Below are 15,929 nucleotides of genomic sequence, written 5' to 3' on the forward strand. Positions count from 1 at the left end.
GTCTTCAAAAATATAATTTATTTAATTAATTGTAAACACATTTACTCATGACACTGGCAAAGCCTACATCTTGTAAAAAGATAATCGAACTTAGCCAAAGCAAGCAAGCTCATCAAATGAACTCAACGCCGTGAGAAAGGCGTTGTATAATATTTCTTTTCTGTTTGACACAAGGTGGTGGTCTGTTTGAATATTTAATTCGCTAAGAATTTTATTTGGTTTAGAATTTCTAATTGTTTGGCATATTTTTAATTTAAGCAGTAGCGTTGGAATTCTTTTTCACTTTGTTTAATTTTTATAGAACTAATTTATTTTCTACTTTCAAATAATCTAAACAAAAATATTGTTTCAAAGATATTATTTGAAAAATACCAAATAATACCTTATTTTTAAATAAAAGACCTAAATTTTCGCCTATTTTAATCTTAATTCAGTACATACTCCCGTTAATGGCCATTTAATACTGAATTCATATTTCCTTAAGTAACAAGAAAGGACCCGTGGCCACGGCTATAAAGATCCCACGGCGAGAAAGAGGTAACGCGCGATGATGCCATTTTCTAAGCTTTTTGTGGCATCTTAATACAATTTACTATTTTCATAGGGAATTTGACTTTATAAGTTTATTTTGACGTTTCGTTCCACTTCGGAAATCGTTCTCAAAGACACAACGTTAGTAAATTTTATTTATTAAATAAACTTATTTTAACCCGTAACTGCTACCGACAGGGTCAGCGTGACCCATCAATAGTTTTAAACCGCCCTACCCATTTAAGTTTGATAGTGGGGGAGCTGTCTGTCCACCTATTCTCTGGCCAGTTAGTATTTTATAAAAAGGCAAAGTGAGCAGTTTTGTTGATCGTATCAAATTCGAAATAATTACGTAGTTGGGTCACGGTGACCCGTCTATAGTATTAAAGTAACATAATATTTTTTGGTTATAAAGGTATGTACCTATTTTTATTATATATATATATATATATATATATATATATATATATATATATATATATATATATATATATATATATATATATTATGTTAACGGTTTGAATAATTTAAATATTTATATCATTTGCTTAATACACATTTTTTTTTTTAGATAAAATTTCTTCTTCAAGTAAGCATTTAACTTTGTCTGAGATGGAAGACACTCTAAACAGTGAAGAGTTTTGGAAAGATTTGGAAGATGCCGATGAAACGACAGATACTCTCCAAGAAGTAGAAAATAAGGAGCAAGCTGCACACAAGTTATTTAACTATTCAGGTGAAAGTGACAGCGATGAAATAGACAATGAAATTTACAGTGAACACGACTCTGATAGTGAATTTGAGGTTGAACTATTGCATGAAAACACCTTAGACAGAGATGATGCCACGAATAACGCTTCAAGTAACAAAACAGCTACTTTGAACATTTCAAAATTAGCTTGGTATGGAAAAGATTCTATAAAATGGGCAAAACAATCGCCAAAAAGGTCCAAAGTAAAATCTCATAACATTATAAGAGTTTTACCAGGACTGAAAGGTTCTACCCATCAGAATCCACCACTGTGTCCTAAAGAAGCTTGGAAATTATTAATAACTGATGACATGTTGGAAATTATTGTTGAACATACCAACACAAGAATTGACTTAGTATCCTCAAATTACGCTACATTCAAACGACGTAAAAACTCTCTCCCAAAATTTGCCCCAACTTTCATTGAAAGAACAGATAAAATTGAGATAGAAGCTTTTATTGGACTTTTATTTATGCAAGGTATATTTAAGTCTAACTATGAAGATTTAAAATCATTATGGGCAACAGATGGTACAGGGAGAGATTTGTTTAGATGTTCGATGTCACTTGCACGATTCTTATTTTTGCTAAGCTGTTTAAGATTCGACAATCATCTTACAAGGTCTGAAAGAGTGAAAACTAATAAATTGGCAGCTATATCCAACCTATTTGAAACTTTTGTAAAAAACTCCCAACAGAACTATGTTCCAGGTCCTCACGTAACAGTAGATAAAATGCTGGTACCATTCAGGGGAAGGTGTGCATTTAGAATGTACATACCTAATAAACCTGCGAAATATGGTATAAAAGTGCAGATCTTAGCCGATTCCCAAACACACTACATGTATAACGCGGAGGTCTATACAGGAAAAATTCTCCAACAGAAACAAAAATCGCTATTTTCACATCCAACTGAGGTTGTTCTTCGAATGATAAAATGTATTGAAAATTCCAACCGTAATGTCACTGGAGATAACTGGTACACATCAATGGAATTAACCAACGAGTTAAGAAAACGAGGAATTACATATGTAGGTACAGTGAAGAAAAATAAAAGAATGATTTCTCCAGAATTTATGGCCGACAGAAAGAGACCTGCTAGTTCTTTAGAGTTCGGATTTACATCAGACAATACTCTGGTATCATATGTCCCAAAAAAGGGAAAATCTGTTGTTTTAATATCATCAATGCATCACGACAGTACTGTTGATTAGAGCACTGGGAAACCCGAAATAATTATGTTTTATAACCAAACCAAAGCAGGTGTAGATGCTTTGGACGAAAAATGTGCAACATATTCCACTTCTCGAAGGACCCGTCGATGGCCTATGGCAATTTTTCACTGTATTTTAAATGTGTCTGGTGTAAACAGCCGAATAATATATCAGTTTTCCCGAGGAAAAGAAATATCCCGTTACAATTTTTTAAAAGAACTAGGCATTGCACTGTACACGCCACATATGAAGAAAATACTTTACAACGTAAATGTACCCCGGAAACTTCGATGTCTCGCAGCGAATATCCTTGGAGTAGATATAGATGACACACCTGCACCATTGCCAATACAGAATATATCTAAAAGGAAGAGATGCGCCATTTGTCCCGGAAAAAAAGACCGGAAAACAAATACATACTGTTTTGTGTGCAAATTACCTATATGTTTACAATGTGCTCTAAAAATATGCCCAAATTGTAAATAGGAATTTATTTTACATTAAATTAGTTTACCGTTATATAAAAAAGTGTTTATGACTTAAAATAAATGTATTAGCTAATGTTTTTTCTTTATTTCAGAATTTTAAAACTGGGTCACAGTGACCCGTCAATAGCAGCTGCGAGATAACTTTTTGTCAGTAGCAGTTACGGGTTAAAGTAAAATTCTGGTTAATTCCCAATAAAATAGGAAGCTGCCTTTAAATCAATTCGCCCAAATTTGATTGTCTTAGCACATTTTGCAAATGCTAAAGAAGACGACACGTCAAATAAAAATAATAAGTTTGTCAACAACGTTAACGTCTCCTTTTGATTGGATTACTTCGACTATTAAAGTTTTGACAAGATATGACATAATATCACTATGCCTTTTTAAATATGTGTCTGTATATATTATATATATATATATATATATATATATATATATATATATATATATATATATATATATATATATATATATATATATATATAATGAGGGGCGGGAAGTATGTATTACTTAGGTTAATTATGCAAGGAAATATACAAGGGAAGAGAACCCCAGGACGACGCAAAATATCCTGGCTAAGAAATTTGAGAGAGTGGTTCGGTTGCAGCTCATTAGAATTATTCATAAGCGCGGCCAATAAAAATAGCGATGATGATTTCCAACCTCCGACAGGAGAAGGAACCTGAAGAAGAATATATATATATATATATATATATATATATATATATATATATAACCTGCTGTAAATTATAGAGGCATTGCAGTAAGACCAACGTTTAGCAGGCTGTACAGAAAAGTAATAAAATAACTAAATAGAGAAGAACAATGTGGGTAAAGAGCAGGACGTTCATGTTTAGATCATTTGTTTACTTTGAAGCAAATAATAGAGAATTAAATACGGAAAGGAGTCTCCATTTACTTTTCATGGAATTAATAAAACCCCAAAGGTCAATTTAATTGGTATATATTTTTACAAAATGGAAACAGTACCATTGGGACTTCCTTATGGATACGGTTGTATGTGTCAAATTATAAAAACAGATTTATATTAGATTATACAATAGTCAACCTCTACTTTTGCAGAAGTTGACGAACATGTAAAATAATAAAAGTATATACCTTCACTTCCCGAAGATTGATTGTTGTATCTAGTTCATCATACAGTTTATCGGATAGACATTGTCGCCACTGCTCCCTGCTTTTAACTTGTAATTCACCCAAACTTCCACCAAACATTTTCTCTTCTATTTCAAGAATATTGTCCAATAGGACATTTTCGAGAATTTCAGCAGTTGACATTGTGTGCGGATATCCAAGGTTTGATGCAGGTTTTCTGGTAACCCTAGAATAAAGTATTGCTACATTAACTCAGTTTCAAATGCATGTGAAATTATTTACTCGACGATTCCATATTAGGATCAAATTGAGTGGCAGAAAATTTTAGATCATGATTTTTAGTTGAAAAAATAGTATAAATTAAATAGGTAATAACTATTATGTGCCATTCCAAAAATACTGCGATTTTTTAATTTGACTTATAAAAATAATGTAAATTTTAAATCACTATAAAAACTATCAAAGCAACTATTATCAAACATTAACAGTATAATTCCAATTATTTAAATTTATTTGCCAATCTGAAGAAAGCCTATGACAGTGTTCCTCAAAATTGGGAGAAGTCACAGAAAGTATAAAGGTTAGTGTTTTGATAAATTCTGTGGAAGAGTAATGCAGAAACACCATTATAAAAGTGAAAACGACAAATGGTTTGTCAAATCCATTCAAGGTAAACAAAGGTCTAAAACAGAGATGTTGCCTCTCACTGACCCTATTTAAAATATACTTGAACATGCCTTAAAACTCTGGAATAGGAAGCTTAAAAATATGGAAATTCCATTAACAAAAAACAACATACTATATACATTATTTTTTTCTAGATGATCAACTGGTATTAACCCAAGAACACGAGGACCTAGAATATATGACCCGCAATCTAGTTGAAGAATACAAAAAAGGCCTGGAGGTAAATATGAACAAAACTGAATATATTTGTGTAGGAAAAAGAAGAAAAGATCTGATGGAGAACTTATAGAATATAACCAAATGTACAAATATTTGGGTATGAAATTGACAGATGATGGGATCCTGGATGAAGTAATACGAGACAGAAATATGTAAAAAAGAAAAGCCATGAAAATTAAGAATGGGGTTCTGTGGGACAAAAATATCTCCTAAGAAAACAAAAGAAGGATATAACAAACTATTGTAACGAAATAGCCCATCTCCGATAGGTCATATTCTTAGAAGGAAAGATCTAGAGAACTCAAGAATTGGCATTTCAATACCGCCCGTCTTCGATTCGCTTTCGATGAGACGAATTAGAGGTGGGACTACTCCAGAATATTTTTGGTATATATATGTAACGATGTTAGTATGTAGTATAGTTTAGTTGATAAGAGAGTACCGAACTGTAAACTATATATAAATATATTTATATAAATTCGAACCGCTCATTTTATTTAATCTCGCTACACTATTATACAAAGTATTGTCATATATGGTTCCAAAGTTTGGCCACTAAAAATCAAAACAGAAAAAAAACACTTCTAATCACGCAAAATGGACATCTGAAGTAGGTCAGCTGGAAGATTACGTAGTATATATAAATATATATATATATATATATATATATATATATATATATATATATATATATATATAATATACGCATTTTTTTATATATTTAATAAAAGTATTTTTTATTACCTTGGACCCAAATCGTCCAGTTCTTCTTTCCCCGTCGTACTTGGAGCAAAGATATTGCCCGGCGTGTGAGTTACAACATATTCCAACTTCTCCTTGTAGTTTTGTATAACTTGAAGCAACTCTCCTTCTCGAATACCTCTTTTATTCAGTCTATCTTCAACTTCTTGTAGTTGAATTTCATGGTATATAAGAGACCACTTTACTCTTTCAATACTTTTGGAATGTACAGGACATGTTTCGGGATTGGCTGTGCACATTAATAACTCTTTGGCATTATTTTCGTCTACTACTAGAGGAAGAGGCGTATCCAAAGTACCATTCATCTAAAATATCAACCAATGTATTTAATAAAATATAGTCGGTTAAAAAATGACATATGTATACCTTTCTTCTGCTAGGACTTTTTGGTGAACTGGTAATATACTTTTTTCTCATATATTGAAGTAGCTGTTGTCTACTGGCGTCAACTAATTCAGGATTCTGACCACAAATTGAGTCATTACAAATGCCAGTATGCTCCTCTTCATCATTGACAAATATTGCAGGTACAGAATTTATTTTTAAGTATTTTCTGTAAGCTCTATCAGTACTGAAAAAAAGTAAATAATTAATAATTACATTAAAATTAAAAAAAAATACATCAATAATATAATAAAGTAAAATTAGAATGACTGAATATGGCTAAAACCAAATGAGATGGAGAGAAAAATTTGGAGAGGTCATTAGACAGTTATATCATTGATAAAATCCGTAAACTAATTTTCGAACGTGAAATCAAATCTTAACTGTCTTTTTCTTTTTATATCATTGATATTCAATAAAATCAGTAGTGGTGTAAACATTTGTTGTACTCCATCAATCATGATATTTTTCAGAGTGTAGAGCCATGTATTTAGTGGCTCGAAACATGTACATCCAGATACCACTGATAATGGAATATTAATTCTGAAAAAGTTGTGTGATGTAGTCCGATAGGGTGTTTTAATATAAACTTTTAAAAAGGAATTTTTATATAATTTTTTTGTGATACATGGTGTACAACCAGCTACAGGAATTTAATTCCTTGTGGATATTAAAACAATAATGTTTAAATTGTTTTTGTTTATTTGGTTTTTTTTAGTAGGCAGTTTAAATATCCCTAGTCCTTATGCTAGCTTCGATTCGCTTGGACATGCTCCTAAATAAATTGTCAACATTTTGTTGTGGTAGGTTGTTCCATTCATTAAGGGCAGCTTGTACTAGCTGTGCGATGTTTTGTGGATTATCCAAGCGAGCTTTAATTCTTTTAAGCATATCCCACAGATTCTCTCTATAGGTTTAGGTCGGGTGCGCAAGCAGGCCACTCCAAAACAGTGATATCTTCTGCTTCGAGGAAGTCTGTAGTCACTCTGCTGGTATGTAGAGGTGCATTACCATGCAGGAAAATTAAACTTTCTCCCATTGCACCACTCCAAAGCCTAACTACAGCTTCTATAACCAAATCAACATACCTGTGAGCTGTTGTAAGTTGGTTGCATGGAAATAAAGAAGTTTTTTCACTGATAATAATGCCTCCCCAGAACATGACACTCCCTCCTTTATATCTGTGAACAGATCTGGCAGGTTCCGTTCTTGCTTGGCTTTAATATTTTATATTAAATTCAATATGAAATTAAAATAGGTAATGTTTTAGGATTCTTTTTTTTTCGAGTATGCATATTCAAGATTCTTAGGATTTTGAATTATGCCTAACTATGACTACTATAACAAACTGATATATACACTGTGCTTTTCCATCGTCGACATGTCAATAGAAAAAACTGAAACCGAAGATGTTTCTATTTAATCTCCTGCAGAATGGAATATAGTGGTGTCTGAATCAAGAATATCCTTTGAGGACTTTGTTAAGTGCGATGATGAATTTAAGACTATTAGGACATTATACGATTACGAAATTATCGATTCAGTAGCTCAGAAAATAGGTACTAATTAGATGACATAAAAGATATGAATAATACGACATGCACTCCAACTTCTGGAAAAGACAAATGAATATAGTATTGTTAATTCCCCTGCAGGACATAAGCCTCTCCTGTTTATATCCAGTGTGCACGGTCTTGTGCAGTATGGATCCAATTTTTCTTGCCATTGTGTAGGTGGTCTTCCTCTGTTTCGTTTATCTGTTCTTGTTCTCCATTCGGTTAACTTGTGTGTTCATCTTCCATCCCTCATCCGTACCAGGTGACCAACCATCTCCATTTCAATCTGCAAGCCTCTCCACAACATCAACTCTGGTTGTGCTTTGCTTTCATAAAACGAAAACAAAGAAATGAAAAGTTGGATATTATGTTGGCTACCATATTTGATGTAGTCGATTTTCTTTACTACTGGCTTAGATTTTTCAGTCATGTTCTTTTTTTTACCAGGATCGTGTTTACCTTGGATCTTACCCTAAATAATGAGATGCAAAAGTTCATATTTTTCAGGGTTCTCATAAAGTGACAGAAGTAGTACAGCTTGCATCTCTTCATTATATTGGCCAGTTGTTGTTTGGTTCAGCTGTCTAAGAACCTCCAGATTTCTAACTCTGTCGATCCAGCATTTTTTAGAAGTCACCTGCATACCCACAGCGCAAAGGTTTCTAAGTGTACTGGAAAAATATAATAGTAGTATGTAATTCGAACGAAAAGACCAATACTAAGATCGTGGCTGCAAAGTATGTTTCTCATTCGTACAAATGTAACTCAGGCTTGGACTGTTTAACTTTTAATTTATACTGTTGGATTCCACCTAAGAACAATATATGGAGCCATAACTGATAGTGGATTATGGAGGAAACGTTTTAATTTTGAGCTTTATCATCTATAAAGAGAACAAGAGGTATCATAAAAATAAGTAAAATCCAACAGATTTAAAGAGTGGGGCATATTTTAAGGATGAAACATGGAGAAGCAGTCCAAAAAGGAGGTTTAAAAAACTTGTAGGACAGACACAACGCGGAATATGGAAGTAGATCTAAACGTATTGAGGAATAAGGGGAGTAGACTGGCCCTGATAAGCGAGATTTTTTTAAGGTAAGCCAAGGTTTATCAAAGAATTTATAAAATAGAATAGAAATATGCTTTATTATCACTGAAAATTGTACCATTTTGTGGACAAAGCTTATGGACAAAAAAATCAGAAAATATCAAATAAAATTTACTGAAATTACACAAATCGTCAATATCACAAAATAAAAGATAATAAAATAAACAATACATTGCAAAATTTATATAAATTGCAAATTACATAATAAAACCTTAAGAACCAATAAGTTGAAGTTGCTGCATATGATAGCCAAATATAGATAAAAATACTTTAGTTAATTGTACATAAAGCTACTACAATTTATTAGTTATTCGTTAAGAAATTCTTCTACTTAAGTTAGATAAGCTTTTGTCATTTTACGGAACTTGGTAATTGGCAACAAAGAGCACAAAATCGCAAAAAATGGAGGAGTTTAAGGGAGGCCTATGTCCAGCAGTGGACGTGATAAATGAAGGCTGGATGATGATGATGGTAAAAGATCGTAGGTTTAAGTTGTAAAGGGTTGCATAGTTTTTTTTTTTGGCGAAAATAATATAGATTTCTTTACTAACTCAGTGGACGGGATCAGTAAAGAAACATCAAAGGTTGAATTTCTGGTGAAGAAGTCATGATTAGGTTTTACTGGAAAAACATATAGGTGTTTTTGAAGTAGCTTCTGCACTGTGTTGTTCTTCTGAGGTCAAACAGATACAGTATTGCTCTTTTTTGTAATTTAAAAATAATATCAGATTGGGCAGTTGGGCAGCTGGATTAGAACCCCATAAAGGAAGACTATATCGAAGATGAGACTCGAACAAAGAAAAATATGTTATTTTGGAAGATGCTAAATTGAATTCCTTTGAAAAAAATCTTATTGCATCGCAGGCTGAGGCTGGTATCTTACTTAACAAATCCATATGAAGGGACCATTTAAGGTTGCTGTCTATAAAAATATCAAGAAATTTTACAGAATCAATGATACTGATCTGGCTATTATTAAGAAGCAAGGGTTGAAGAGCTCCTTTACAGGATAATGCTACTGTCTTATGCACATTAAAAGAGAGTAAATTAGAGTCTGACCAGGTTTATATTTTAAGTAGATCAGAAGTTATAGTTGCATGAAGAGTTGAAATATTAGAGTTTCTCCAGGTGATACTGCTATCAACAAAAAGAAAAAATTTTTCATTGATTTTTAAAATAGTGATATCATTTATAAAGATAAGGAAAAGTAGATGACCCAATACTGAATCTTGTAGTACTCCACATACAATGCTTTTGTGACTAGAGTCAGTATCATTTGCTCTAACTAGTTGTTTCCTATTCCCCAAGTAAGATTGGAATCAATTCAAAGAAATACATTGAATCCCATAGAAACTTAATTTTTTTTTTTATCAAAATGTCATGATTTACACAATTAAAAGCTTTGGCATAGTCACAAAAAACAGTAGCAGTGCAAAGATTATTGTATAGTGCTTGGTAAACCTCATGTAGTACAAAAAACATAGCATCACTGGTACATTTATGAGATAAAAAGCTAAACTCATTTTGTGATAAAATGTTGTTTTCAATGAGAAAAGACATAAGTCGAGCTTTTATAAGTCTCTCAATAATTTTGGATAGTACAGTAGTAAGGCAATAGGTCTATAGTTGCAGAATTCAATTTTTCACAACCCTTATGAAGAGAAATAATGTTATAAAAGAATAATTAATTAGTGAGACCAGAACTTCCAACACATTTTTTGGGGGATTTGGGCAGTACTACAAGGAAGATTAGCTTTTGATACTATTGATTGCTTGGATCAATTAAGATTTATCAACGGGTGTTATAAAGAATGAATTTCGAGACCTATTTTGAATTGAGGAGATAGGAAATGGGATCTTGTGGTGGCAAAATAGTTGATATTATATTGTTACTCACACTAATGAAGTATTCATTTAGATTTTCAGGGTTTGGAAGGGAAAATGTTTGACCTGTGTTGAGTTTTATTTCGAAATTTTGTTAAGTTTTAGATAAGTTTCTCTGTACTTCGTGATATATTCAGTGAAGGAGACGATGGTAGCGAATTGCTTAATGTACAGTAGTGAATGCATATTCTTGGCTGATAATCAGATACCTTTGGTAGTTTGTGATGTTTTGACTTAATTGTAATTAATGAAAATGCCTTATTGAAAATACAGACAAGCCAATCTAAAAAATCACTGAAATTATAGTTTAAGTCCACAGAAGGAAAGTGCCACTCAGAAGTCGAGAATAAATTTTGAAATTTAAAAAAGTTTTGAGTGGAAAAAATCCTACCTAAACGTCAGGTTCTCGGGGAGGGTTTGTTGAGAGTGTTAATCTCGGTATATACTGCTTCATGATCAGATAGTCCTGCATTTATAATTGTAGAGTGTACATCAAGGGGTAAGAAATCTGAGACAATATAATCAATTATCGTAGATGTTGTTTTAGTAATTCTTGTATGATCATTAATGTACATTATGAGACCATACGATTTGAGTGTATTGACCAAGAGAAGTAAGTCACCATATAGAATTTTTCTGCTTTTATTGAGCAGGTCATCTAACAAATTTAGCCGGTTCTGCAAAAATAGTTCCGTGAAAGAGTCAGGTGATCTATAAATGCAAAGAATGTATAGATTAAGATTCTTATTATAAACTAAGGAAAACTCAAAGAAGGCTTCATTCAACAGAAAGTCATATTTTGTTACCAGAGAGAAATTATTATTTGTAGAAAGAATTAGGTTGCTGAACTTGGACGATCATACCTAGCAATAAAGGTATATTTTTCTATAAAAAGGCTCGTTGAATTCAAGCCAGTGCTCTGTAACTGCAACTATCAAGGGGAAATCCTAATTCCTCTAGAAACAAAAATAATTCATCTGTTTTATATCTTACAGAACAAATATTAACCATGTGTAAGTTGCCAACACTAAAATATTTTGAGGTTTCTAGTCCCACAGAACATATCGTACTGTTTAAAAATTTCGTTTTGGAGAGACAATGAAAAAATAATTTCGGTGATATTCCCTTGATTTTTGCAGGACCCTCATTATAGCTATAATCCTAGTAACGTAGCTTTGTAATATATGAACGTGCAATGTAACTTTAATTATTGATTATAAGAGATCACAGGACACTAAATGCTTTTTAAGCCATTATGAAAAGACTGGTACAATATTTACAAAACTTACCCTAGAACTGTTTGTCCATCATAGAGATTCTCCATTACTTTTTTAGTTTTCTTATTATATTCATAACGTTGTCTTTCTGCAACCCTTTCTAAAGTATCTAATTTACTCTTTAACTTGTCAGGTTCGCCTTTTAATTCTTTCTGTAACTTTTGTTTGGCAGCACTATGCTCCTGCTCCCTTTTCTTTTCTGCCAGCTGAATCGCCTTTAAGTCCAAGCTTTGTTTTTTACTGTTCGCCAAGCGATCTTCTATTATATCTCTTACATCAGCATAAGTAAGCAATTGGTTCATCAAGCAGTCAAGAATTTTTAATTTTTGGTTCATGGGGAGTTCAACAACATTATGTGTAGCCAAAGCTTTCAGTATTTCAGGATTATGAAGTCGTAGATGTAAACCAGGATCATCTTCACTTGTATAACCACCTCTTTGTGCAAATCTAGAACAAAATTAATGTATTAATGTAGAAAATCTGATATTTAATAGTAGGATTACAATATTTTGAAAGTATGCAATTGTTTTCTTAAAACTTTATTTAAACAGCATCGTGTGATAATTAATCAGTGAGAGTTATATAGAGTTATCGAAAAAAGTCATAATTACGATAAGCTATATAATCACAATGAAAACACCAGACATTGCTAAAACACTCAATATAAAAATTATCCAAGTATATGCACATACATCTGCAGCCGGTGACGAGGAAATAGAACAATTTTACACGGGGACATTAACACGCCCCCTGCAGTTACTGAATGCAATCAAACAGTTAATCATGCAGATGAGTCTTAAGTCTCAAAACGACTGTATGAAATTGAGGCAGTAATCGGCCCATATGGAATAGGAATCAAACAATAAAGGCAGTATTTTAACTTTCTCTTAAAACATCGACTATACCTGAATAGTTTTTTCCAGAAAAAGAACACAATAAAATAAATGGACTTGGATAAGTCTGGATGGCAAAACACAAAAAACGAAATAAACTTCATTATTTCCAATACAACCAAAATAAAACTATATAATCCATGTAACAGAAAACAACAATTTACTTTCTTTTTTGGGTGTGTTAATAAAAAAATGATACATGATATTATGCAACCAAGTTTACAGAAAACCAACCCACATCAACACATGTAAAAATCCAGTGGCAGTATTCGTTTCCAGAATGCATGGCTGATTTTCGTGAGAAATATCCTGTGCTCAATAAGATAATAGTTATAATATTTTACCGAGATACCGGCAGCAAAGCTGGAATCTTTGTGATGCGGTATACATGATAAGTATTCACTTGTTATGTATATGTTAAGTATTTTTCCATATTTTTTTAGAAAACAGGAGGTAAGGTTTGCCCCCCATAAACGGTATTTATAGAAATAGATAACATATCTGCTATAAGATTTTCCTACCTCCATTTCGATCCACCGCTTTCGATCAGAGCTCCAGAAGATAACAGATGTAACCGAAGTATTTCAGAAACTGTCACAGAATACAAAGGTAAACGGTATAAGGGTAAACCTTGATGTTTACTACTCCAGTTTGAAGCCAAGGTAGCTAAACGAGTTCCATCTGTTACGCTGATATCTTCATCATCTATGACACCTATAAAAGATCACACTTTAGAAAGGATTTTTAAAAATCAATCATATAATTACCTAAAGCAGTTTTTGTTTGGCTGTAAGTTTTGTATTGATTTGATTCCTCATCTTGAGAATTAAATAGAGCTGTCAGAAACATTTGAATCATATCTATGAAAACTCCTGCTACTTCCTTTTCAGTTAAGGCTCTCTCCATTAATTCTAAATTAACACCCTTGGGGAAAAAGTCTTTGGTAGACAGAGTCTTCGAGAAGGAATGAATAAATTCCATGACCATCAACATTTCACCAAAGTATTTTTCAGGTATTTTTGACTTGACAGGCATATAGTCTGGTAATTTCTGAAAAAGAAAATGTTACCATTACAAACACATTAAAAAAAGGTGCTCCATTTTCACATTTTTAAGTATTATTGTTATATTCTAAAAAAATAGTCCATAAAGAAACAGGCTAGGCAAGAGAAAAACATTAAAATTGATGGATAATATTAGATATCACAACATTCAAAATAACCAACTCACTGAGATCTATTCTGTCTAAAATCAAACTTAGCAACACACAAAAAAGATCAAAGAACTGCATCTATAAAATAACCTGTAAATGCAACAATTTCTATGTGGGAGAAACAGCAAGATCACTAAGAATAAGGATAAACGAGCATGAAACATACATCAAGAACAGAGACATCTCAGATATGCAAACATGCCTGGGACAATGAGTACAGAGTACAATGGAAAGATGCATCAATAATCATAAAGACATGAAAAAGAGAAAAGTCAAAGAAGCAGCTCTCATCTTACTTAATGAAGAAAAATGTGTAAAAAACCCATCAGCAGAATGTAGCAGGCTTTGCTACATTCAGAAAAAACAGGCAGAATTTCATATTCCAATGGTAAAAACATCACCCTCACATTTTGTTAAAACCATAAGCCTACTAGTGCCTATAAGATCGAGGCCAAGTATGTCAACCATTAATTTTGAAAAACATAACCTTCTTACAACGACTTGTTGGTTGTAGATTTTCACAGAATTTTTTAAAATAATCTTTTTTTGAGAACGATTTCCGGAGTGGAAATTGAAACGTCAAACATTAGTTAAAAATGCAATTTTTAACTAACGCATACTAATTTATGCAATAAAAATGTAACATTTAAAATTGAATAACATCTAAGACTGATGTTTATTACATAAGATGCGAATTTTAATTCGCAGAATAGAAACACGCATGATTTCATGGCTAAATAATCGGCGTTTATGTATCGCATACAAATTTGGATTAAGCGATGTATTGCAGTTAAAGTTTAGCTTCTGTATGTATGTTAGTTATGTCTCATTCCTTAGTTTATTTCCATTTCCTCTGTCCTTTTCCTTTCACCACTATTTTTAATGACACTAATGTTTGATTATAAATATATGCCCACTTTTTGGGATTGGCAACAAGGCAAAGAGTGGGCAAATAGGTTTGTTGTTTTTCAGCTGCAAAAATCTCGATATATCGAGCGTTGCAGCAAAAAAATTAACAGTCAAAGCTAGTCACTGTGACAAATTTAGTTAAAAACTAATCGGTAGTGATAAAAAAGTAGACAATAAACAGCTGAATCAGGTAAGAATTATAGAAAACAAACCAAACAAATCAATGAGGTAAGAACCAAAACAGACAGCGAATTCTTGGCCGATTCATCTGCAACATTGCCGCTGTGAGCGTAATTTCTCAGGCACCAATACCTCGTAGGTGGTAGTTGTTATTGACACGGTAGACACTGTTTTTTCTGAACCTTTGAGGTGGAAAGCAGTGTTTGTCGTCGGACAATGACAAAAAAAACAACAACAAAATAAACAAAACAAAAAAAACCTGATAAAAACTAAAATAACAGTTTCATAAATAGTCCGGGCAACGCATAAATTAGTGCCATGAGTTCACAAGTCTGTATGATAAGAAGTAATATAAATTATGGATAATTATTCTACTCAATATACTGTAGTCCAAAATGCATCAAACCCACTCATCCTAACGTACAAACATGCGATGCCAGCCACAGGACAGTGTCAATTTCAGGGTATATCATAATTCTTACTCTATTACATTATCAGTACAATATCCACAACCTATCACTAATGTACAATCACCAACACTTACTCAACAACTGTCAGAATCATCTAATATGCAGAATGATCAAGAGGAATGGACAATACAGGACAAGAAAAGATACCGAAATGATGATAGTCCAGACAATAGAATTACAAAACAAACAACTTTAAAAGACTACTGGCTGAATCAACCACCCACTACCAGTAATCGATTCCAAGCTCTGAAAATACTACAGAAGAAACAAATGACGATTCTATTTCA

General features: G+C 32.5%; 1 protein-coding gene across 2 annotated transcripts in view; it reads right to left on the bottom strand.

Moving 5' to 3' along the window:
- Acf (ATP-dependent chromatin assembly factor large subunit) overlaps positions 1-15,929 on the bottom strand; it is a 47,783-nt gene that overhangs the window by 18,723 nt on the left and 13,131 nt on the right. For both annotated transcript variants that reach the window (XM_072540213.1, XM_072540214.1), the window contains 6 exons: positions 13,638-13,920; positions 13,392-13,584; positions 11,990-12,424; positions 6,135-6,339; positions 5,751-6,073; positions 4,104-4,326 (listed from right to left, as the gene is read on the bottom strand). In XM_072540213.1, coding sequence (XP_072396314.1) covers positions 4,104-4,326; positions 5,751-6,073; positions 6,135-6,339; positions 11,990-12,424; positions 13,392-13,584; positions 13,638-13,920 — 1,662 coding nt within the window. The remainder of the gene's footprint in view (positions 1-4,103; positions 4,327-5,750; positions 6,074-6,134; positions 6,340-11,989; positions 12,425-13,391; positions 13,585-13,637; positions 13,921-15,929) is intronic.

The sequence above is a fragment of the Diabrotica undecimpunctata genome, chromosome 8 (genome assembly GCF_040954645.1).
Source record: "Diabrotica undecimpunctata isolate CICGRU chromosome 8, icDiaUnde3, whole genome shotgun sequence".
Classification (NCBI taxonomy): Eukaryota; Metazoa; Arthropoda; class Insecta; order Coleoptera; family Chrysomelidae; genus Diabrotica; species Diabrotica undecimpunctata.